Genomic DNA, 23321 nt, shown 5'->3' with positions numbered 1-23321 from the left:
CCATTGTTTTACCACACCACAGGCTCTTCTTTGATGCCAAAACTAATGGACATGACACACATCATACCTATGCAGCCAAACACTCTTCTATCTGAAACAGGAATGGTCCTATCCAATGTTCCTGTGTCATGGTATCACCTGAATTATGCCTGGGCGTTGCTGGGACAGTTATCACAAGCCCAGAGTATGCCAGGAAAGATTATTAACAACTAAAGAGCTGGGTTTATCCTGGGACAGTACTTCACCCTGTGCTCCAACCAGCATGGAAGTATGAAAGCAGCACCAGTGACCCCATCAGACCCATCACAAGTGCAAGGAACTTATCATCTCACCACAACACATCTCTTAGGCAGACCCATATCTGGCAGATTCTTACAGAGGGATAAAGGCTGTGGAGATGGCAGGCAAAGCACAAGCCCAAAGCCTCAGAGAGATGCAATGCTGGAAGCAAAACTGGGAAAGTAATTGGGAAAGGGATTCCTAAAAAAAACTACCTTGTTTTCAAATGCAGAGATAGCGGTAAGGTCAATCATGCCTTCTACTTACTTTTCCCTCCTTGTCACATGGGGTATGGATCTGGAAAAAGTCTTTGCTTGTGCATGGAGGTCGCTCTATACACACACTGGATCCCTCATCTAAAAGAAAAGGTGAGAAACAGGATATTAAACTATCACATGGTCCCTGGAAACAAACATAACAAGCTTAAAATCTGTAGGTTAAAAAGAGTCAGCAGAAAAATACAAAAGGAGAATGAAAAAAATCAAATTCTTAATGAAGTCTGCATGAACCTTCCCCTGAACTGAAACGGGAGAATACCATAATTCTAAAAAATTAAATTAAATTAAATTCAAATTTCCATAGCAAGGAAAATACCAGCTATGCTCATACTGTCACACTGACTTTATTGATTCAAAATACCCAAGGGAGAATTACTAGGAAGAATTTTTTTACTCTGAGGATGGCGAGGCATTGGAACAGGTCACCCAAAAAAGTTGTGAATATCCCATCCCTCTAACCCTGTAGAAACTTCCTTACAACACTGGCCCAATTTTAACTCTTGCCAGATAACTTTGCAATATTTCCCTTCCCACCGTGAACACAGGCAGAGGTCCCCAGGCATTTGCCACCAGTGGTGATAGCAGGTGCTATGGTCAGGAACTGATTCTTCAAGGACTTTCTTAAAACTACTACAAGGGAGAAATCTGAAGACCTTTCGACTATGAAGACTAGATTAAGAGCATGTTATCTGATGATCACCACCTAACCACAGCTGGGAATGCAGAGGACTTTGGGACTAGGTTTTTCAACTAGATCACCACATTTTCCAACCACACAGGATGCAGGGGCAAGCCAGGAGAGAGCGCTTGGAAAGGACATTCCTCAAAACCTGTGAAGGCTGAAGATAGTGATGAAGCAAATTCGTGTCATCGCCAACCTATAACACAAATTACCACGAGAGGGCACAGCACGACTGTTCTATCCTTCAGGAGAACTATCCCCTTCCAGGTCATAAAGGTCTCCAGCCCTTCATATTAACACGGATGCCCCTAACAACGTTTGACTGCGGCCCATTATGTATCTATGTGCCCTCTGCGTATTTTGGGAAGTCATTCATTTCCCTTTTACATCTCAACTGGAGACTATCATTGCTGGATACAACCACTCACATCTGAAACAGCTGATGACTGCACATTCTCAGACCTTCCTGGTTTTGCTTAACCCATTTGGTTTATGTACCTGCATAATAAATGTCTTCTTTACACTTGGTGCACTCTTTAGCCCCTTTCTCAGAATAAGTGTCTCGTGGGCACACTTGGCAGCCAGATGCACCTGGTTTGTCACTGAAGGTACCAGGCTTGCACGCGAAGCATTCAGATGTGTACGCAACTCCTGTAAGAAAAATTCCAGGAAGAGCACTGAAAGAGATACATCTGTAACTGCTGCCTACCTGGGCTTATGGCTGAGAGCAAACCAGCTCTATAAAACAGCATAAAAATCAGACTCAGTTTCACCACTCACTTTAGACACTTTGGCTTTGCTGACTCATAATTTAGGTCTTTAATCTTTACTCCTCAATGGAAGTCTGACCCATCTAAGAACTTTAAATGACACTCCAAGTTTTATTACGCTTACAACAGGACCAAAAGAGCAATCCTAGATTAAAAAGGTCATTTAAATATTAACTTAACTGTCACTGTTATGATATGTATCTGTTTATCACTGTGGAGAGGCTAACCAATAATCACCGTCTTTCTATACTACATTAAAGAAAACCTGTTTATTCCTTTTTTTGTCTATTTGCTAAGCCAGTCTTCTCCAGTAGACGGCAACATTTACAAGATAAACTAATTTTCCAGTCTTTACCTTACTGTGAAGTTTTGCTGTTCTGTTTCTACACTTCAAAGGAGGAGACAGGGGACAAGGAGCTAAAAAAAGCCACTTCAGTGATGTAGTCACAGCAGTAGAAATAGCACTTGGCAAACATTGTGATGAAAGAGTGAGATAAAACCTCAAAGACAAATACTACTTACCTTCAATTGTGATGTTCTTCACTAAAACTGGTTTTACTACTTTAGAGCCCATGAGAATCCCTGTTGTTCTCCAGTATAATATATTGCTACCTGATTTCAGAGTTACCTGCAACAACACGTGTGAGTTAGCAGACAGCCCCTTGCCAAGACATTGTTTTATTTCTTACTTCCATTTTTCAAATTTCTTGCATCCTAGCAGCTTTTCCTATGCTGTTAAGTGGGTCAAGAGATAATGGGGAAACAGCTAGACAGATGTTGTACAGGCATATATGAGGAGTGCCAAAGTGTGCTTTATAAAAATGTTTCCCAACAACCCTGTTGGAAAAACACCAAGAGCTGTTTCTGACCTTGTTGAACGCAGAGTTTGGGAAAAGCTGTTCCTGCCTTTATCCAACTACTCCTGGCACTCAAGAGCTTTTATCTCTAGCTTTATGTTCAGATGTAGTCAATCAGTTTGTTTTTAAAGCCTTCATAACACTTTCATAAAGAAACTCAACATGACCCAGAGTTTGAAAATCCAGTTCACAGGTGAGTTTTGCTTACAGGTTTTAAAAATCAAGCTCTGCCTACATGTAGCACTGCAGTATCATGACCAGTAAGCCAAGCACAAACCATGGCTGTATCCAGCAGCAGTCTCATCCCTCCTGCTCACTTCTGACCACAAACAGCAGATGAGATGAAGAAAACAACCTGGTTTCTCACTGCCCTGACCCACTTTTTTTTTATGGTGTTGTTCAGCCAGTGGCTGCACAACCCCTGTGGAGGGGGTGGTGGGGTGGGGGTATCATGGCTGTGGTAAGGGGCAGTAGGAAGGCAGGACAACTCTTCCAGCAGAAGTGTTGGTGCATTCTGTCCTCAGCTCACTTGTGTAACTACAGTGTCACTCATCACTAAAAGCAGCAGGTTCACCAAGGCCCTGCATGGCCTGCAAAGCTGTACCACATCTACTGGCCCAGTACAGACGGATACCGGCCTGAAAGTGCTATGTTTTCACACAAGAGGGATAAACTCTACCAGCATAAGGGTCCAGCATAATGTGATTTACAGCAGTGAGTGTTGTACAGGCCTGGCAGGACCACAGTTTTTGTTCACCCAGGATAAAGAGTTCAAAAATTTAGCAGAGTAGAAATACAGCATATTGTATCTCCCACACCCAAACATCTCCCACCCATAGGGGCAGAGGAGAGCTGAGCTACCACTTCTAACAGGGGAACCGGGACCATATTGAAACAGGCATCAGGTTGTGTAAGGTGAGGTACCCAATGCCAGCTCGAGTGCAGTAGGACTCACCTGCTGAGAGCAGAAGCAGCAACTGGAAAATTGTGCTCACAGAAGACACCTTGACAGGATTCGCAGTGCAGAACAAACCCTTCAGGACAGCCAGAACCATCATCTCACCTAGCTTAGGTGTCTACATTTCAGCCAGCCATCCCAACAACTTTCATGGACAGTGATAACAACTTCACACCCCAGATGACGAGCTCAGATGACACCATCTCCCATGCAGACTGCTTACATCCCTCAGCTCACCCATGCCAATGCCCTGGCCTTGGATCTACCTCTCAGCTCATGCCACCCATCCCTCCTCACCCAGCTTTCCAGCCTCCCAGTGTAAGCTGCACTGGTCTTGCACCTGAGCTAACAGGCACTGCCAACCAGAGCTGGCTCAGAAATAGAATTTCTCTTCCAGGAGCATAAGCAGACCATGGAAAACAGAGAGTATGCTGCTGCCTATGCCCACAAAAGCCTTGTTCTTCTGGCATAATGTCACCTATGCTGGGCCTTTGCTGATATGGCTCTTGGGAAAAGGGTATGCTGGTGGAGTGGAAGCCAGGCCTCAGCAGATTAGCTGGTCTGCACATGGTCCATTCACAGAGCAAACTCAGCCAGCTGGGTCACGGGCCAGCCAAAGGGCTCCTACCCCCAACATGGACAGGCTCATATCCATGCTGCAGGAGCCACCACGGTGCTGCCAGCTTGTTTTTCACACAAGCCCCCGTGGAGCAGAAACTGCGTGCAGTCCAGCCCTTCTGCACACACTTAAGAATAAAATGCCTGTCCTGCTTGTCTCCATGTACACACCCCACTGCTACTGCTCTGCCAAGACACAAGGAATAATCCTGTGCTCTCAGGAGCAAACAACTGTTGTAAAAGATTTCAATTACAATCATGCAAAGTGACTGTGGCATGCAGATTTGCATAAATCTATTTAACCTCACAAAACACTTGATTCAAAGCCCAGGGAAATCAATACAAAGTCTTGCATCTATATCATTTCCTTTGGAATCAGCCCCTTAGGGATCTCCATGACTTTTCCCCTCAGTAGTAGGGAAGCTCTGCTTCTTCAAATGCATTCACAGAAGCTGGCCCATGTTTCGTGTCTCGACAGAGGAAATCACAGACATTTATAAATGGAAAAAGTCTTCATGAAGGAATTTTTCATACACTTACAGAATGAGAGCCCCATTCCCCATTGTCTGTGAGCTTCACCCATTTGTCTGCTGTGGACTCCATTTCTTTGCACTGGTCATTTTGTATCTGTTAATAAAAACACAAGATCAGTGACTACAATCAAGTGCATCTCTGTTAGCATAATGACTTCTGGGAATTACAAGATTCAGCTCTGTTCCTCTTGTCTATATATATTTAGACAGCTGCCTTATTTGTGGCAAAATAAACCCCCAACTTTCAAAATCTGCTACAGGTTAAGAGTTCCTCCAATGGCCCCCTCTGACAGAGATGGCAAAAAAAGAGCAGGATGAGATCTCAGACTTGGCCTCACACTGTATGGTCGGACAAGGATGCTGCAAATCTTGTCTTGCTGCTTCCTCCTCCTGAGCCCATCAAGACTTAATTCGCTAAAAGCCAGAGGCTTCTCAGTCATAGGGGAAGCAGGAGTGGATGGGCCGAAGCTGGAAGACAAAGTATTTTCTCTACAGACAATATGTGCTTTGTCTTTGGCCTGCTGCCACCTGACCTAGGGATGAGAGTAATGCCATCAAGGGAGAGGCAGCAGGCCATGGAGAGTCTGTCCTGGCAGAAGTGTGAGGTTGGTTGTCCCTTGCCCAGGTCCAGTGCAGCTCAGAAGCATTTCATTACAGCAGGGTTTGGTGCACTTCTTTCTTCTTATAATTGTCTTCTCAGATGAAAAAGTACCAAGTCCCTCTGAGGCATGAGATCACATACTCAGGTTTTTTTGCACCAGGGAGAAAGGCCACTTCAACACTTTCAGACTTGACCTGGAGTCAAGGATCCTCCTTAAAGCTGCTCCATGTCAAGTCTGAAATAAGTTGTGCAACCCCACATCCTCCAAAGCATCTGTACACTCAATTCCAACTTAGATCAACAGCATTGAGGAAAAGAGGTGAGAAGAAGCACCTGTTTAGAAGGTAGATCCCTAATTATCTTGTGCAATTGAGCTACAGCATCTTTGTGTCTTGGTTCCCATCTGCAAAAACAAGGTAAGAATATATAGTGTCCTCTCATCAGGTATAAATGGCTTCAATATGTAAATAGAGCCAAGGAAGGGCAGATCAAACACCTCACCATTTCCCAGTAAACTGCCACTGAAATGCCACTGTCCAGAGCTAAAGTGTCATTGTTAAATATATTTAAGCACAAAGGCATGCTGGAGGAAAAAATTGACTTTTACAGGAGCATGAAATATGGCTTCCCTGAAATACCGAGGCTGACTAGGAATTTATGGGCATTTGGATAAAGGACCGAACCACTCACTGCTTCTTGAACATGGAATGATAAATTCAGAGAAGGTGAATGAGTGGGATATGGATAAAAGCAATAATCAAGAAGCCATTTTCAAAGCCAGTGCTCAGAGAAACAATATATTCGCTCCATTGCAGGAACAGACCTGCCAGTCTGTCAAGCAACTGGAGCTGGGATTCATAATCCTGGCACATTCACCTGACAGCAGAAAGCATATTTGCTGCTTTCTTCCCGTGAAGAAGGCAGGATAGCCTAATGCAAAACAGAAATGGCTAAATAACATTGCCTGCATAGTCTGTTATCAAAGTGCAATAGCAATCTATCACACTGATGTAGCAGCATGAAGGTGCCTCCAAGAGGTAATTTTTGGCTTCCTTTCCCAGCTCTACTGAAGATAAGGATACTTTGCACTTTTTTCCAAACTTCAAGAAATATTAACCAACACCAGCTAAGACTTCTCACTCCTGTGAGTTGCCATGAGCTGTGTTTTTCTGATGGAAAACAGAGCTTGTCAGACAGGTACAGGGGCAGTTACAGAAGAGACTGAAAATTTCCAGTCATCTGCCTTTCTGAGTCACCCCCTATTACATTTTTTTCCATCCCAAATGGCAGGTACAACATGACAAGGACAGTGATACAGGTGTCAGTAGAACCTTCCAAAGCATCTCAGTAACGTCGGGCATCTACACCCCACAGCAAATCCTGGTGCTGGGAACCCTCCAGCTCACTGGACACCAACCAGTGCCTCCAGATGGGCAGAGCAGGCTTGCCTTTCCCATTCTGGTCACTGCTGACCAGACTCTTTCAGCAATTTGAGTATACCACGGTGCAAGCCCAGCCAGGCTGTTCCCATGTCAGAGCTAATGATCCCCAGCCCCTCCATTTCGCAGTGCAGACACCTAATTCCTACTGAAAATCACCTGAACTTCTCCTGCCTTTCTTTTCATCTTACTTACTAAATTACTAGGACACAAATTGACCTAAAGGTTTCCACATACTACTGCCTTGGAAGAAGTCTTTTTAAATGTCAAGTCCTTCAAAGACAACTCCAGTCAAACACCCCCAAATGAAATCATCTACCACCAATACCTGTCTTGCAAAAGGCTGGACTAACTGGGGCAGTCATGACCCCTAATGGAAAAATCCCACTGCATGGCAGACAGGATCAGTTCAGACTGAGTTTTGAAGATGAAATAAATGCCACAAGACAGTATAAGTGACAGAAAGAGAAGCACATTTTTTTTATCTTGTTCAGCAATAACAAGCTATGGGCATACAGGGAACTTAAAGGGGGGGAAAGCTGCTGATAATGATCTTTATCTGGGTTGAATTCTTACTATATAAGATTGGATTCACCATATAAAAAGCCTTACAAAAAATTCAAAGAAGATGTTGTTGTCAATATACTGGTATTCAAAGAAGACAGAGCCGGATTTCTTCAGGTGCACGGCGTAGATGAGAGAAACTGTACAGTCATCCCTGTTTGACTCTATGTAATTCCCTCGAGGCGTCCATGAAGAGCTGATGAACATAAACAAAACAAGCCTCAACTGAGATCACAGATACTGAGGAGACTTTTTGTGCACTACTATACAAAAATATGCTACATAATAAAGACCCCAGAATCCCACAACAGCTAACTGCAGTGAATTTTTAAATTTATTACAGGATTTCCATTTATTTTTCAGATACAGTAGATAAAACAATTTTATATCTATTTTTATATGGTAGATGAATAATATAAAATATAATACTTTTCATTAAAACTGTGCATGGGAAAGGACAGGGTACAAAAAATTTAGTACTCAACCTATACAAGAAAGGTTTATTATCCACAGGTTCAATATACCTTCAATTACACTCAGAAACAGCCTTCTGCAAGCACCACAGATCTAAATAGGCTGTAAAATGACCTTTTAGCCACATTTACTGTACCATGACCCTGGAGCTTTCCAGCTACAAATAAGAGCAGCTCCAGGCTGGTCTTAAACTCACTGGCTGCTGATGAGCCCAAGAAGACCATGTTGACAGCAAACAGATGGGACTACAGATTTTACCTCCCAGCCACTCTTGTTTGCCCTTAGCAGGTCTGGTTACCCTCTGCAGAGCTCAGATGAGTCATTAGGCAGCTCTGTGCTGCTGAGCTGTCTCAGGTTTACCTGCAGCTGCCTAACCCAGGTGCAAACAGAACTTCTTACTTGTTGCAACTGTCGGCTTTACTCTCAGATGAGCCAACGGCCGTGTCCATGAAAGTTGCCACGTTGGAGAATCCTGCTGGCAGCTCATCCCACTCGTCAAACTTGATCCCGCTGCCCAGCGAGTAGGTCCCCTCTGAACATTTGCTGCACACCTGGTTCTTCATCTCCAGGTACTCACCAGAGGCACAGGAGAAAGCTGGGAGACAATCATTTACAACATAGGAATGGATTCATCAACCCCTATTAACTTCCATTCATTTTTTTGCCACTTTAATTAAGACTGAACTGCCACTAAAGGGAACTAAACAGAATGTCCCAGTCCCAGGAACACAACAGCTGAACTACCAACATCAGCTGCAAAATTGAGATGTTCACCTGCTTTTTCACTAATGTGGCAGCACTGAAACCAAATCCCAATGACAGCTCCTGATTCGCAGCTCGTCTCCATCAGCAAAAGACTTTTAGAAACAAAATCTCTATTGACAGATTGTGTCCAAAAGCAATTTGTGAAAATGAGGATTTATAAGAGTTCTCCTCACCCTTGCTCACCCAACTGTTACACCTTGAACTCAATTAAAACCACCAGTACTTGAGAGCCAGAACAGACTTTTCTCACTCACCTGAGTGTACAGTAGCAGGCTGACAGTAATGTAACACTACAAACCTTGGCTGAGAGTAGTAGACCTAATCCAAAAGTCTCTTCTGTGTTTCTCCTCACATGAACTACCTACAAAGCCTCAAACATCTTGCCTGATAGACCATGTGGTCGTGGAAAAGGTCACCCACAGATCTGTGACTAGAAGATGAGGATCTTTGATTAGGTTGACATTAACATGCTGAGAAAATAACCACTGGTTGTCAGCACAGCAAAGACAGTATTCAAAATCAGTGTAATTAAGGGAAGTATAATTAGGAGGTATATTCACAAAGTGGGTTTTTTTACTGATGTCTCCAAAATTATTTCCTCCAAACAGCTGTATGCTCCTTGTCCCCCTTATCACATCCCTGCCTGCTAAGGGAAGATTATTCCCATTATAAAACAGAAACCTGGACAGCAGCTGAAGTCCTGTATGCCCACAGAGCCCCATGCCTGTGTCAGGAATCATATCTCCTGCCAGGACACTCATTCCAATGGCAGGCCATCCCACTTTCCCTCAGTCCCAGGCTGCATCATGTCCTCTTTGAGACTGAACATCCTGAATGGAAAACAAATGAACACTTTCTGCAGCACACAGTACTTCCTACAATGTTTGCAGATTTTTTAACTGAACTATGCCAGTCAAGCCAAAGCAGGATCAGGGCAACGCACACAACTCACATCCCAAGAAATGATGGGATTTTCTTCTGTTTCACACATGCCACGTTGCAGAGTGACAGATATTTCATACACTCTCTTTGACAGACATAAACTCATTAGCCTGAGAAACTGCAGGATGAGACCATACTGGCAGCCAAGTGGTGAAACTGGCCCAAAACAATGATGCCGGCTCAAGTCCCAGAAAATGTGGTTCCACAGATGTGCCAATGTTTATCCAAACTGCAGAAAAACTTGTATGACTGTAAGTACTTCGATAAACTCATGGCTGTGTAACACCAATCTCCATCTGAATCCAACTAACAGTTCAGGCTTCCATTTCTGTGCCAGTACTAGCAGGATTTGTTTGTATAATTGTCCTTGATGTCCACTGGAAACAAGATGAAAGGTCCATTTGATGGAATGATCTGCCAAAGGGTCATTTTTCCTTCTTGGTCATATCAGCATAGTCTGAATTTGAACCAGAGGCCTTCAACCCAACAGATTTCTAACCTTGTTGCTCACTGGTGATGGACCAAGAAGGAAAGTAGGCAGGATCCACACAGAGATGGGTGTTGGGCTGGGAATAAACAAGGAAATCCTCCCACAATGGATTTCAGTGAAAGACTGACAGATGGACAAAAAATCCACCCTCAGTGGTTCACTGTAGGCAGTGGCACACGAGGTACAGCTCACATCCCACCTGACTGACTCTGTGACCTCAGCTCAAGCCATAGGATGTACCTGCCCCTGGGGTGTGAAAGAGCTTTCTTCAGAGACTTGGACAAAAGCAGTGAACACGTCCATGTGTGTCTGAACTGCGACCACACTCTGTACAGCTTTTCACCTTAAATACATAAAGATGTCTTGACTCATTGCTTTAGCATTATTAATCAATCTTGCTTTATTTTATCCTTTTGAAGGGTGCAGAGAGAAGCTATCAGAAAGGGAAGTAGAAAAGTGAGTTCTCTCACAACCTCTTTGAATTCTCTAACAGTTTCAACTTTTTTTTTTAAAGAAAGCTAAATAGCAAGAAATTGAGAGTGCTGCTTAACCATTCCAGAGTAATGAATTTCAACTAAGGAGTCAAGAACCATGAGCAATTCCCTGCCATAATGAAGATGCTGAGGGCAGCAGAGCCTCCTCTTCCATCGAGTGAGGTTGAGCAGAGATTATTACTTTAACCAAACTAATATATTTTAACCCCTCGCAGACTGATAATTTGAGAGAAATAAAAGGGTAAAAGAGATCAGGCCAGCTGCCACATAGGACACATCATCCATCTCTCACCTTCCAGGAAACAGATGAGCCTTTATCTTATTTGGATGGGGAATTGTCTTCTTTCCTTCTTCTAAGAATTGTATTTCAAAGGCAGCAGCACTCCTCATCAAAACACATCCCCCTGCAAGCAAACTGGCTCTGAGCATTCCAGCTGCTTGCCAGGTTCAATTTGCAGCTGACTGTGGCTAATGGCAACATCAACCACTTTCAGCATTGGAACAGATGCAACATTTGGTCTCGTTCCAGCTGGAGGGGTGTGGGCAGCAAATACAGTGTGTGGTGAGCATGAAGATGGTCTCCTCTCCTAGTGTCCCACAACTTGGTCTTCCACCAAGGGGGAGACCAAAAGCCAGGGCAAACCCTCTTTAATCTAAGTTGCATCAGTTCAGGAGCTTGTTCCAGCTGGAGACAGGGAGGTCAGAGTCACTTGTGGAAGAGCAGGGCACAGACAGATGATCCAGGGCATCCCAGGAGCTTCTCCTTCCTCGTGGCTGCTCCATACCACTAAGATATAGGTGAGCACAGATGCAGCACTTAGCAGCAGCCACAGAAACAGCCAACATTATTGCAGCATCGCTGTGTTTGTGAGGGTGACACACACAAGATGCTGCCAACAAGAAGGGCTGCATCACAACATAGGAAGTTAAGGTGTTACACAAAATCCTGTATTTGAGGCATGTGCTCTGATTCATCCTCCATTAAACCCTCCCTCTTGCTTCAGAATCCAGAGGAAAAATTAGTCTTCCAATGAGAGGGAGACTTTGTGAACACCCCTGCCCCCAGAGTCCATTTGTTTAGGCATTTGATACTTAATTTGCAGAGGAACCATCTCTACTGAATAACTGGACATCACTATTTCCTCTCCCTCTCTGACTCCCCACTTTATTATTACACCTTTCAAATATCAGTTTGGGTGCTACACACCAACTTACGCACATTGCGAAGACCGCATGTGATCTTTCTTTCTGTGAAGAAAACTGTGAAGTGCATTAAAAGATTTCATGACTTGCCCCCACCATGGACATTTTTAAAATTGGAAGAACATCCAGAGGCAGTTAGGAACAGCATGACACACTGTGGTGCTGGATACACTGCTGCCTTTGGAGCTGATGCAATTATTGGTGATTCGCAGCTGTTGCTTTCTTAAACTACAGAAGTAAAAAAAAAAAGATGCTGTGGTTTGTACAGGTGCCCAGTCTTTCTGACAAAAAGATGCTGTAAAGTACTGTTTAACCAGACACTGCCACAGGCAGCCCCACACATTCATACACACATGCAATAAAGCTGACACCGTATGCACTTCATAAAAAATTGACATGAGATATAGTACTAATAGTCACCAGTGTGTAAGTCCTGTCAAATAGACCTCAATTCATTCTTTAAAAGGATTACAAGTCACTTGATAAAGGTGACAGAGTGGATGTAATAGACTTAGGGTTTCTAATACAGTTAGCTTAGTTTTGTGTGTCACTCTGATCAAGAAAGGTAGTGCTGCACAACACCAGCGGGGCACATCTTAACGGGATTAAGAACTGCCTGAGTAACAGATCTCAGATGGGGCTGTCGACAGGAAACCATCCTTGAGCAGGGAGGAAGGGGGCAGTTTTGCCTGCCCAGGACTGAGTCTGATGGCTGCCCACATTTTTATCAATGATCTGCAGGCAAATAGAAAAGGAATGGCATTAAGATTGGCAGGGGAGAGACTGTTACCAAACCTGAGCACACTCACAGTGTGCTTTAGGCAGAGTCAGAGGTAAAGACATGCTGCTGAGGGCAAGGAGTGCCAGCCCTGCCTGCAGAGGGCTGAAACGTATCCCAGAGAGCAGCAAGCCTGAGCGTGGGAGCAGACCCACCATTCATCAAGAACTTCCACTGTCAAGGCGTCCAAAAAAGGCACTAGTGAGATCTGGATAAATTTAGAGGTGGAGGTAGAGATATGTAGGATGAAATGCATATTACAGGGAAGAAGATTGTTGTAATACTGCATATAGCTGTGATTTGGCATTTTTATGAGGTCAGTATGAAACAAAAGGGCTTCAAATGGTTTTAAAATTAGGGGTAATGTCTTGCAGTGAGAGATCTGAAGTGCTTAATCTATTTAGTTTATCACAAGAAGATTGAGAGTCAACTTGATTAATATATAAGCATCTCCCGGGGGAGAAAACACAAGATCTGCTGCACTCTTTAATCAAGCAGAGAAATGCGTAAGAAGAGCCACCTTCTGGAAGCTGAACCCAAACAAACTCAAATTGGAAATAACGCACAGATTTTTAATAGGAAGAATGACTGGTTGCTGGAACAATCTGTCATGGCATGTGATGGACCCTCTGTCTCTCAGGTGTTTCACACCGTAACTGGACACCATATGAAGAAAAGCTCATGCCAAATACCCATTATCAGCCCCACCATCAGCCTAGCCAGGTGTATTTTAATGGTCTGAGAGGTCAGACTAGAAAATCTAATTAAAATCCCTACTCTTAAACTCTGTAAGTCAAGATCAGTGGCACCTTACCTCCCTCCCAGGACACACCATGAGGACTGGGGCATCCTGAAGCAGGAGCCCTGCCCACAGTGTAACTACTTCCAAGGAGTGCTTGCAATACATCACTTGGCAGATCTGATTGTACTTTACGACCACTTTGCAGACATGGAAACAGCTCCCCAGAGGGCAAAACAGACCATAAACAAGCTTGTCTCATTTGCCCTTTGACTGCAAGTCTCCAGGGTCACATTCTGTCTTTTAGTACAGCTGTGGCCCTCTTGGTGATTTTGGTGGACTAGGATCAATATTATTTGGCACATTTCACTTCTAGTAACTGACCATAACGTTCTTGCATTGCTTAACTCTCTGATGCTGGGGATCAGGACAGGACTACCATGAACAAAGACTGACAAACTGAGTAGATCCTCACACGTACTTGACTACTCAGCTTCTCCTGAGGTCTTTCCTCTGCAGTGCTTTCTCATGTCAAATATCTTCCAGATACTGCCACACAGTGAGAGGGATCAGAATATCTGGTATTTCACCAGATGATTAACCAAAGCTGTCTCAGTACCCTGCATCCTCCAACACCAAACTATAATGTATTCAAATGATTTCCTCCTTTAGGAAGCTCTGCCCACTCAGTCTCACCTCCTCCCCCATCCAGCTTCCCAACCCGCACCACTTGGACCCACTACTTCTACCTCCACCACTCTTCTCTTCTCAGCAGACTTTTTCCTCCAGACATTTCTTACTTAACAATACCTACAACTATCTCAGGTCTTTTGTTTATTCTGTTGCTACTGAACATATGCACATTCATGTGTATACTTCTGTGTCCCCCTGGCTCTCAATAATTAGAATTTTAAAATAAAGACACAGGACTGGATTTTACCAGGTTGTAACAACATTAGAAGGGGATAGCAATTGAGCAAATCTACACAAACCAATGAAAATACAAAGCAAAAATAATCTGAAGCACTGGCTTTCCAGCTCTCCCCTCTCCATTCCTGTGTTGTTCATCCAAAGTCCCACCACCTGGGATTCAGGTGAGATGCTGCCATCTCCTGCGGGCAGAGTCAGGGCTGAATTGTCTCAGCCTCCCATGGGCAGAGGTGAAAATTGTAGCTCAGAAAGGAAACATGAGGTTGGCAGCATCAGGCTGCTGTGTCTCTGAACAGCTGCTGTTTTCAGCAGACACATGCCACAAGCCTCCATGCCTGGAGGGGCAGATGTGGCCAAGGACAAGCCCAGGGAGGCTTTTCAGTGACAGCCTGGGGCATCAGGGTCCACACAACATGGAACCAAGGATCAACCAAAATACAGAACGAGGAAGAAAAAAAGAGGAAGACAAAGGATGAGAGGAAATCATTGCTTCATTATTAATGTCTCCTATAATCTCACCAGCTTCAGAATGTCTTCTGTGAATAATTTATACAAGGCTTCTCCAATAGACTGTGAATAATTGATGTTCGTTTTCTTCAGTCATCATTTCCCAATGTGTTACCAGGAACCAGACTGAATCTTAATTTAAAAAAAAAAAAAGGCTGTCTAGACTGTTTAGGCTTGAACCATACTGAAGCCTGACATAACTTGGTGAAGAGTACCTTCTGTGGAAGAGACCTTCCCTTTTCTTAGGATTAAGTAGTTTTTCCTTTTATCCAAAAAATAATGAAATAGAACAAAGCTTTTTTCAGTTCACCTCTTTTCCCCAGCTGGCCTGGCACATGGGACACTTTAATTATCATTTTATTGCATCATTTGGATACTGAAAGGGGTGAGTTTGGAATGGAAATAATCAATTCACGGCAGTGCAGTGTAGGGTGCAGGAAGGCAGCGATCACCAAGAGGTCAGGAAGCACATTTGCCACCAGGGTTTCAACAGCCATCCCAGTGGAGATGGCAGGAAACAGACCTGGAGGTGACTGAGCAGCTCTCTAGCCCCCACTGACTCCATCAGGCATATTCTGATTGCTCATCACCCAAAGTGGTCCTAGTGCCATTTGATGTTCTCTGCACACACACACAGTCCTTGCCTCTCATCTCTCTACCAAGCCATAATAAATCCCAAGGTCTTGCCAGCTGCTTCCCTACCGAGAGAGAAATTAATGACACAGAGGAATTTTTTTTCAACTTATTTAATTACATTGTATACATGAACAAGGTGAAGAATTCATCAGAAGACACTAAGGCCAGCCTTTCCCTCCATAGTCTCACATCAACATGCAGTTCCCAGTAACTCTTCTCCAGGAATTAAATTCTAAGGGTTCAGTGCAAACTCCTCAGCTTTTTAATTATTTACCTATTTTGTTTTGAATCTGTGCTTCAAAAATCCAAAAACGTGACTTGTTCTGCAAAAACAGTGTCTTGCTCATGCACAGAGTAAAAATTCTGGAAAAAATACTTGTAAAACTGGGGTATCTCTCAGGGCATCAATCCACATGGAAATGCCATGGGAAAGTGTAGCCTCAAGCCACAGTCCAGGTGAGAAACCTAATACTATCAGTAAGACTCACCTACCTGACTGGAGTTAGGAACACGAATTAGCAGGGATGCTCTAAGAGGAACAGGAATAAACATCTGCTGGGGTGTTTTGCTAAATCACAGCCTTTTAGTAGCAGCTCTCAAACTGTGCTGTGCACACCCCTGCTGGCTGAACAGCTTTGCTCCATGGCAGCCCTGCATTACTGTGTGTGTGCACACAAAACCTGCAGATGCCCACTGACTTCAGGGGAGTTAGGAGCAGGCCCAGTTCTTACCTGCTTGGGATATCCAACTTTACCAAAGACTGAGAGAACATCAAACTCAAAACCTTCTATTTAAATTTCCTGTTATGAAAGAAAAATGCTAAAACTCCTGCTGAACATGTAAATTGCCTTAAAGTGTTATAAAACATACAACCTTAAAAAGGTCATTTGCCCTAATTGAGTCTGCAATTAGCACGAAGATCCGTATCTCCTCCTGTGGTATCCTGGGAGCAGATTACACAAGTTAGAATACACTCAACAACCACAGCTCAGTAGCAATAAATCAGGTCAAATTTTGCTCTCAGACTCCAGTAAAGCACATCATAATTGAGGACAGTCTATTTTCTGAAGTTGGTGGAGCTTTTCACATTTGTCATTTGGTACAGGCTCACAAAACTCACTTCAGAACTAAACCACATTTCTGATTTCAAAGAAGTTGTTCCCACCTTAGCGGCACCAGGTAAAGGTGCACATTGCTAAGCAGGGCCACAGAATCACAGAATCATTGGAAAAGACCTCTAAAAGCATCGAGTACAGCCATTAACCCAACACTGCCAACTCCACCACTAAACCATGTCCCCAAGTGCCACATCTCCACGGTTTTTGAACACTCGCAGGGATGGTGATTCCACCACCTCCCTGGGCAGCCTGTTCCAATAATTTGATCAAGTTCCTCTATATTATCAATATTTTTTTGTCTCCTTTCTTAAGAAACCTTCCTGATGATAATTATAACTGGCATTTGGATGCTGACTATAACAATGACCCTTACCAGCACTTTTCTCTCTTGAACACAGCAAATGCAACTCCTTTAAAAATGCTCTATTACTCTCACTATAGTTTATTATGCACATAGCACTACTAAAATATGCATATATTTATGAGATAAGGTGCCACCTATTCTTTCCTAGGACAGTAAAAAATAACTAATATTCTGTTAATATTAGAAATAAGGAATAAGAGAGTTAATATTTTAAAATAATATGAGGTCAAAATGTGACCCCTATTTTCCTTTTTGGGAAAAAAAATCTTCTGAGATGAGAATATCAGTGCACCTGGAGAGCACACCATGAGCACACTATTTGGGTTATACTTGCTGAGAGAGGGAAGGAAGGAAGAGAGGAAGGAAGGAAGGAAGAGAGGAAGGAAGGAGGGAAGGAGGGAGGGAGGGAGGGAGGAAGGAAGGAATTCGGAAGGAAGGAATTCGGAAGGAAGGAAGGAATTCGGAAGGAAGGAAGGAAGGAAGGAATTCGGAAGGAAGGAAGGAATTCGGAAGGAAGGAATTCGGAAGGAAGGAAGGAAGGAAGGAAGGAAGGAAGGAAGGAAGGAAGGAAGGAAGGAAGGAAGGAAGGAAGGAAGGAAGGAATTCGGAAGGAAGGAACGAATTCGGAAGGAAGGAATTCGGAATTCGGAAGGAAGGAATTCGGAATTCGGAAGGAAGGAATTCGGAAGGAAGGAAGGAAGGAAGGAAGGAAGGAAGGAAGGAAGGAAGGAAGGAAGGCTCCGAATTCAGACTCTTGAGTGTAAAACATGCAGCATATGGTCAGGCTGGCAGAAGAGCCTGATGGTGGCCACAGAAACAGACTGCAGTGCAGTGTCAGCATGAGGACGATGCCAAGTGCTGCTCCCACTGTCAAATCCCAAAAAGTCCCCATTAGACACTGCCTACAGCCCCACACCAAAACAAAGAGCTCCCAGAGATAACAGCCATAAAGGGGTGCAGGCAAGGGCTTAGCCCTAAAGCAAACTGCTCCCTTGGACTGCCATCAATATTTTCTATTTAAAACCCCAAGCAACTGCCCTGATGGCAGTGATCCTTATCAGCTAAATTCCTTTCCTGCTATCAGACTCATGAAGGGATCAGAGGGAGATCTGTGGTAATTAAAAATGAAGGAGATCAAATTAGTAAAGCACATTCCCAACTGTCAGGAGTGATTCAGAGGTCTGGATTCTGCTGAGGGAAGCTCTCTGTCTGCCACCTCCACCTCCATGTATGTACCCTACCTCCAAAACAGTATTGGGAAAACGCCTGGAGGGGACATCTTAAACGGGAAGCAGAGGAGAGACAGCGTAGGTCTAGGAGTAATAAATATTGCCTTTTTCCTAGCCAAGATCTTTCTGGACTTTGAATGCATCTCTTCACAGGAACCCTTGCAACCGTAATGTGACAGCATTAAAAATGTGACTCAGCTCTGAACAAACAGAAACCTGAGAGGTGTCCAAGCAGTCTGGTTTGGCCATGCCATGGCCTGTCCAGAGGTAGCCCAGCCCCACAGGGTGACCACTGAAGTACCACACCATGCTGAATGGGAAAACACAGGCTGCAGGGTCTGAAAGTGGTGATGACTACAGCCCCATATGGCAAGGAGAACAGAAAAAATAGAGAGGAGTGAAATACAGAACAGGACACATGGTCCCAGTGCCTTGCAACTGAAGAGCTGCTACTGCAGCTTCCCTCACATATCTGGGTCACTGCACAGCAGGACCTCCTACAGCACCACAAAAACCTCTCCTGCGAGCCTCCTTCCTCCTTCCCACCTACCACCTACATGGGAGAGGTGTGGAGGGCAGGAGGGTAACAGGAGGGAAGGTGGATCATTGTGCTGCTCGTGCTTGTGGCAAGAAGAAGGTGAAAAAACCCTTCTAATAACCAGGTCGTAAAGTAGTCAAAACATGACAGCCCTTTCTACTATGAACCCCACGACTATTTCTCAAAGGACACTCTCCTCTCTGCAGGTGAACTTTGCTGATTAAGTTTCTGAAGACTCAAAAACAGGGTAGAATCCTGGCAGGTTTCGGAGCCTACAGCAGTTCTAGGGAATGTTGGGGCTGTGCTCAGCAGGACACAGTCAGTTGTGATTTGCAGGTCGCTGTGTGCTTCAAAATGCAGCAAAGCACAGAGATATCCAACCTAATTTTAAATGGGTTCATTCAAATGAAAAGCAGTAAAACACAGCATCCTGAAAACGAGCACATCTCAAGATACCAACTGAGCTCTGGTGCAACAGTTCAATTGCTCCAGACATGGGAAGCACCTGAGCTAACACATTTTTAGCAATCTCAAGTGTCTTTCCATTCCACTGGAGGCCACAGCCTAGACGTACTTACAGAGCAGGAGACATTTAACATATTGTTATACCATCTTTCAAATTCCTAGTTCAGGCACAATTTAAAGAGAATGACTGCTGAGCATTTGGAAGAAGGAGAGGTTGTCACAGTATTCTCAGGATTCAAAATTAATGACAGCCTGCACGTCACTTCTGTTTTCAGGGAGCAGGAAAGATCAGTGGCAGATATTCTCAAGCAGCAGCATTTCTGAGTAGATGAAAACAGCTGCAAACTTTGCAAAGTCAGCAGTGACAGCAGATGTGTTCCAAAAAACCTCACTTTCTCATACAGATTCCCCCATATCCATTGTGTCCACTGAGGGCTCTACAATCTCAAGGAGACAAAAAAGCCCTAAGAGCTCATGCTGCTTTACAACTGCAACTGCTATACAAGTGCAACTCTCTCTTAAGACCAGAGACATGGTTGGCCGCAGTGTATCTCACGACTAACAGATGCTGAACAAAACTTCTGAAGATAACCGACCTCTCAAGCTAGAACTCATCCTACCCAGACTGATTTTACTGTAGCCCCTGATTCTGCAGGTTGAAGGACCAAAGAAAGACCCAAGGAGACTCCAGGATTCTACCAAATGCCAAAATGCCGGTGTGATATGTCCTGGCACAGGGTAAGTCCTCTGAGACGTAAGAGAATCTGAATAAATTTCAGAATGCCCAGAAAGACTCACCTCAGAGGATATGGCATAGTTCTGGCATTTCTTGATAGATCTTGGGATAAAATAGCACCAGGCCTAAGAGAGAAGGAAGGCATCTCAAGGAGCCATCAATGTGAGTTGTGTGCAACCCCTGGCCAAGCCTGAAGCACAAATCCCACTCTGCACACAATCCACCAAGAACGTGAGTTGTAGACGCCTCAGATACAGAACTTTTTGTTTTCCTTAGGGTGCAGAAATGCATGCTTTTAGTGTAAGATGTCTTTGGTCCAGCTGCTGTGCTGTCAGATGAGACAGAAGCCACCAGCTTAGAGAATATGACAACACAGTAAGGAGATATTTGTCAGCATTTTCAACACATCATCAACAACAGACCCCCATGTGCAAACTCTAGAGATTTGCAGGGCAGTCAGTTTTCAAAAGCTGCCTCTCCCAGTTTATCCCACCCACTGGAGAATGGACTGTCAGCCAAACTCTACTCTGGTTAAAATATTTTACAGTAAAAACCACCACATTAGCCAAGCTGAATGGGAGAAGGGTTCCCTGCACATTTCTGCAGTGACTGACTGCTGTTGACAGATTCATGTTTTCAGGCTGAAAGATTGGTTGTTCTTTCAGCAAAAGGTGAAAGACTAAGAGATGAGAAACCTAAAATTACTTTTGTCATCAGAACATAGCCAGACAGCTCCTGAAGCCAGTTAATTTACTATACACAGAAAAAAACTGCAGAACTCCAAGAGCCCAGGGAGATGAGATCTGAGGGCTTCAGTAAAAAAGCCAAATATCTGATTGCTTCTCAAACCAGATGAACTGTCATGGGATTTAACAGCAACATTACAAGAAGGAGATGAGTCTTCCAGTATATTTAACAGAATCCTGTATTTTAGTGTATAATATCAGAGCCCATCTGCTGGGAAAAGTTTTCACCTTGTCTCGCAGAGGCCAGATACTGAGAAGCCAGAGATTCATCTATTGTTATAAACCAGCTGAATTCTCATTGTAAGTGATTTAAAGACCAGAAACAGGCACAAATAATAGAAAATGAAGAGGGAAGTGAACCATTTGTTGAAATCTATAGCAGAAAGTTGAGGATAGTGTAATGTTGCTGGACCTTAAGCCATTTATCACAAGATTTAAGAAGAAATAATGTATGTCAGAAAAAACGAGTTATACCTATGTACTCCAGGGTACACCAAAAGTGGTTGTGCAGCAGAAGAAATAAAACTATCTGCTCCTTTATAGTGCAGGTAGCAAAAAGTGATAGGCTTGAAGTATAACAACGGAGATTCAACAGCAGAAAAATCTTTAACAGGAGGGAAAATGAAAAGGACAAAATATATGAGCAAATAGCTGGAGAGCTTCTGGGCTCTTCATCACTAGAGTGCCTGAAAACAGCCCAGCCAAACATCAGCCATGAATGACAGTCATCTCTACTACAGCTATTTGGGCTGGAGGATGAATTATGGGATCACCTGAGATGCTTCTCAGGTCTGTATTTCTGTAACTGTAAAAAGCACCTCGTAAGGATATACAGAGATTCCAGATTTAAAACCTTGGAAACTAAACCCAAATACCAGGAATGACACATTGACAAATGACGCTTGCAAGCAGTCAGAAACCTTCCAGTGATCAACACTGCTACAGAAAACATTTATGTACCTCACACTGGAACATAAAGAAATGAAAATAAACCTTTAGAGAAGGAGAGTCAGGAGTGAGTAAATCTCACCTCTTCTACAATAGAACTGCAAAAATGTTGCCATTGTTCATCCTATTTGTCAGATACAATAATTTATACCCCCTGGTATAAATTACCACTAGCATCTTTTGTGGAGAGAATTGCTAGAGCAAGGAAGTGTGATGGGAAAGAGCATTCAAACTGGGAAGCTACAAAGCAGTGAGGGATGTGTTTGCAGAGCAGCAGTTCGTTTATATGCCAGATGCAAAGAAGTGTTTCAACATTTAAAAAAAATGGAGAACCAAGTGATATGAAAACACTCCAAATTGTTAAAAAAACAAATGCATAAATAAATAAAATGCAGGAGCTTCGTCATAAAAATAACTCAGGCAAGTAAGACATTTACCATTCCTTATACATTCAGCTTATGAATTAGCTAAATAATGAAAGTAATGAGAATCTGGACACTATGCAAATATAGTTTGACCACTCCTGGGCACCATTTGGGCAAGTACAGCTACAAATGAACTGGAGAGCTGCAGAACTGGGGAGCAGGGCAGCTCAAGACAAGCAACCATACCTCTTCAGGAGTGCTGTCATAGATGTGCCTTGTCTGTGAATCAGCATAAAAGGCTACCTGTAACAGACCGTGACTTGCACAGATACACTGCAAAGACAATCCCTGCTCCACATCTCCAGGAGACAAAGTCGGATTGGAGGGGAAGGACAACTCAAGGAAACTCGGGACATCAGTGGCAGACCTTAGAAGCCCTACAAAGGTAAATAGCACAAAAAGCAGGTAACAGTCTGTAAAATGAAAAGTCACAACATACTGCATTCCTTCCCTTTCACGGGGTCAGGTAGTCCAGAGCACTCCACTGACGGATTCGGGACAGCCACCCTCCATCTGGAGCCACTGCTGTCGCACTCTGTGTACTCGAAGTGGTAATCTGTCTGCAAGCAATTACAAAGAGTTTCAGTTTCATCATAACATTTGCATATTAAGCTCATTAATCAAGACTGGGATTAGCAAACTCAGTTGTAATTAAACCAGAGAGGAAGTAGCTGGCGTGGAACATACTGTGCAGCTTTGATGATTGCCATGTATCATCACAAAGCAAGCACAGCACTCATCAGAAGCTGTGCAGCACAAATGCTAGGGCAGAAGTTGGGATTTGCAAAAGCACTTGATAGACAGGATGCAGATTCCACTAGAATTTTTTTCCCTGTCTCTTAGAGCAGGATTGATCAAAAATTTCTGTCCATCACAGTAGCTGATCTACAGCAGCCAGCAAGGCTTCCTCTTTGATCAATGGAGCAAGCCATACTCAAGAGCATGAGTCATGCCATGATAGGCTGGATGTCTAAGACGGATGGGATGATTCCTTCTGCAAGTGCCTTTCCCTCTTTGACAATTTCAGAGGAATCCCAGGCAAATTAGGGCAGATAAACCCAGTACTGGGATACCTCTGAAAATGTCACCCAGGGTCAGCTCTGAGGAGTACCTCAACGCAGAACGATGGTGTTAGGGGAGATCAGTGCCATGGTCTCTGTGGCTGAGATAAGCCCTGGGAAGACTCAGTGAAAAACAGTTAAGAAACTTCCTAGC

General features: G+C 43.7%; 1 protein-coding gene across 1 annotated transcript in view; it reads right to left on the bottom strand.

The window, feature by feature from the left end:
• Positions 1–23321, bottom strand: part of ELAPOR2 (endosome-lysosome associated apoptosis and autophagy regulator family member 2) — a 95608-nt gene that overhangs the window by 24386 nt on the left and 47901 nt on the right. Inside the window, exons 2-8 of the mRNA XM_010407759.4 lie at positions 22546–22666; positions 8453–8648; positions 7628–7775; positions 4983–5069; positions 2532–2637; positions 1738–1890; positions 547–635 (exon numbers count right to left, since the gene is read on the bottom strand). Of these exons, the coding sequence (XP_010406061.2) occupies positions 547–635; positions 1738–1890; positions 2532–2637; positions 4983–5069; positions 7628–7775; positions 8453–8648; positions 22546–22666 (900 nt within the window). The remainder of the gene's footprint in view (positions 1–546; positions 636–1737; positions 1891–2531; positions 2638–4982; positions 5070–7627; positions 7776–8452; positions 8649–22545; positions 22667–23321) is intronic.

This window comes from Corvus cornix, chromosome 1A, assembly GCF_000738735.6.
Source record: "Corvus cornix cornix isolate S_Up_H32 chromosome 1A, ASM73873v5, whole genome shotgun sequence".
Lineage (NCBI taxonomy): Eukaryota > Metazoa > Chordata > Aves > Passeriformes > Corvidae > Corvus > Corvus cornix.
The sequence above is the reverse complement of the archived record's forward strand: the minus strand, read 5'-3'. Positions and strand labels throughout refer to the sequence as shown.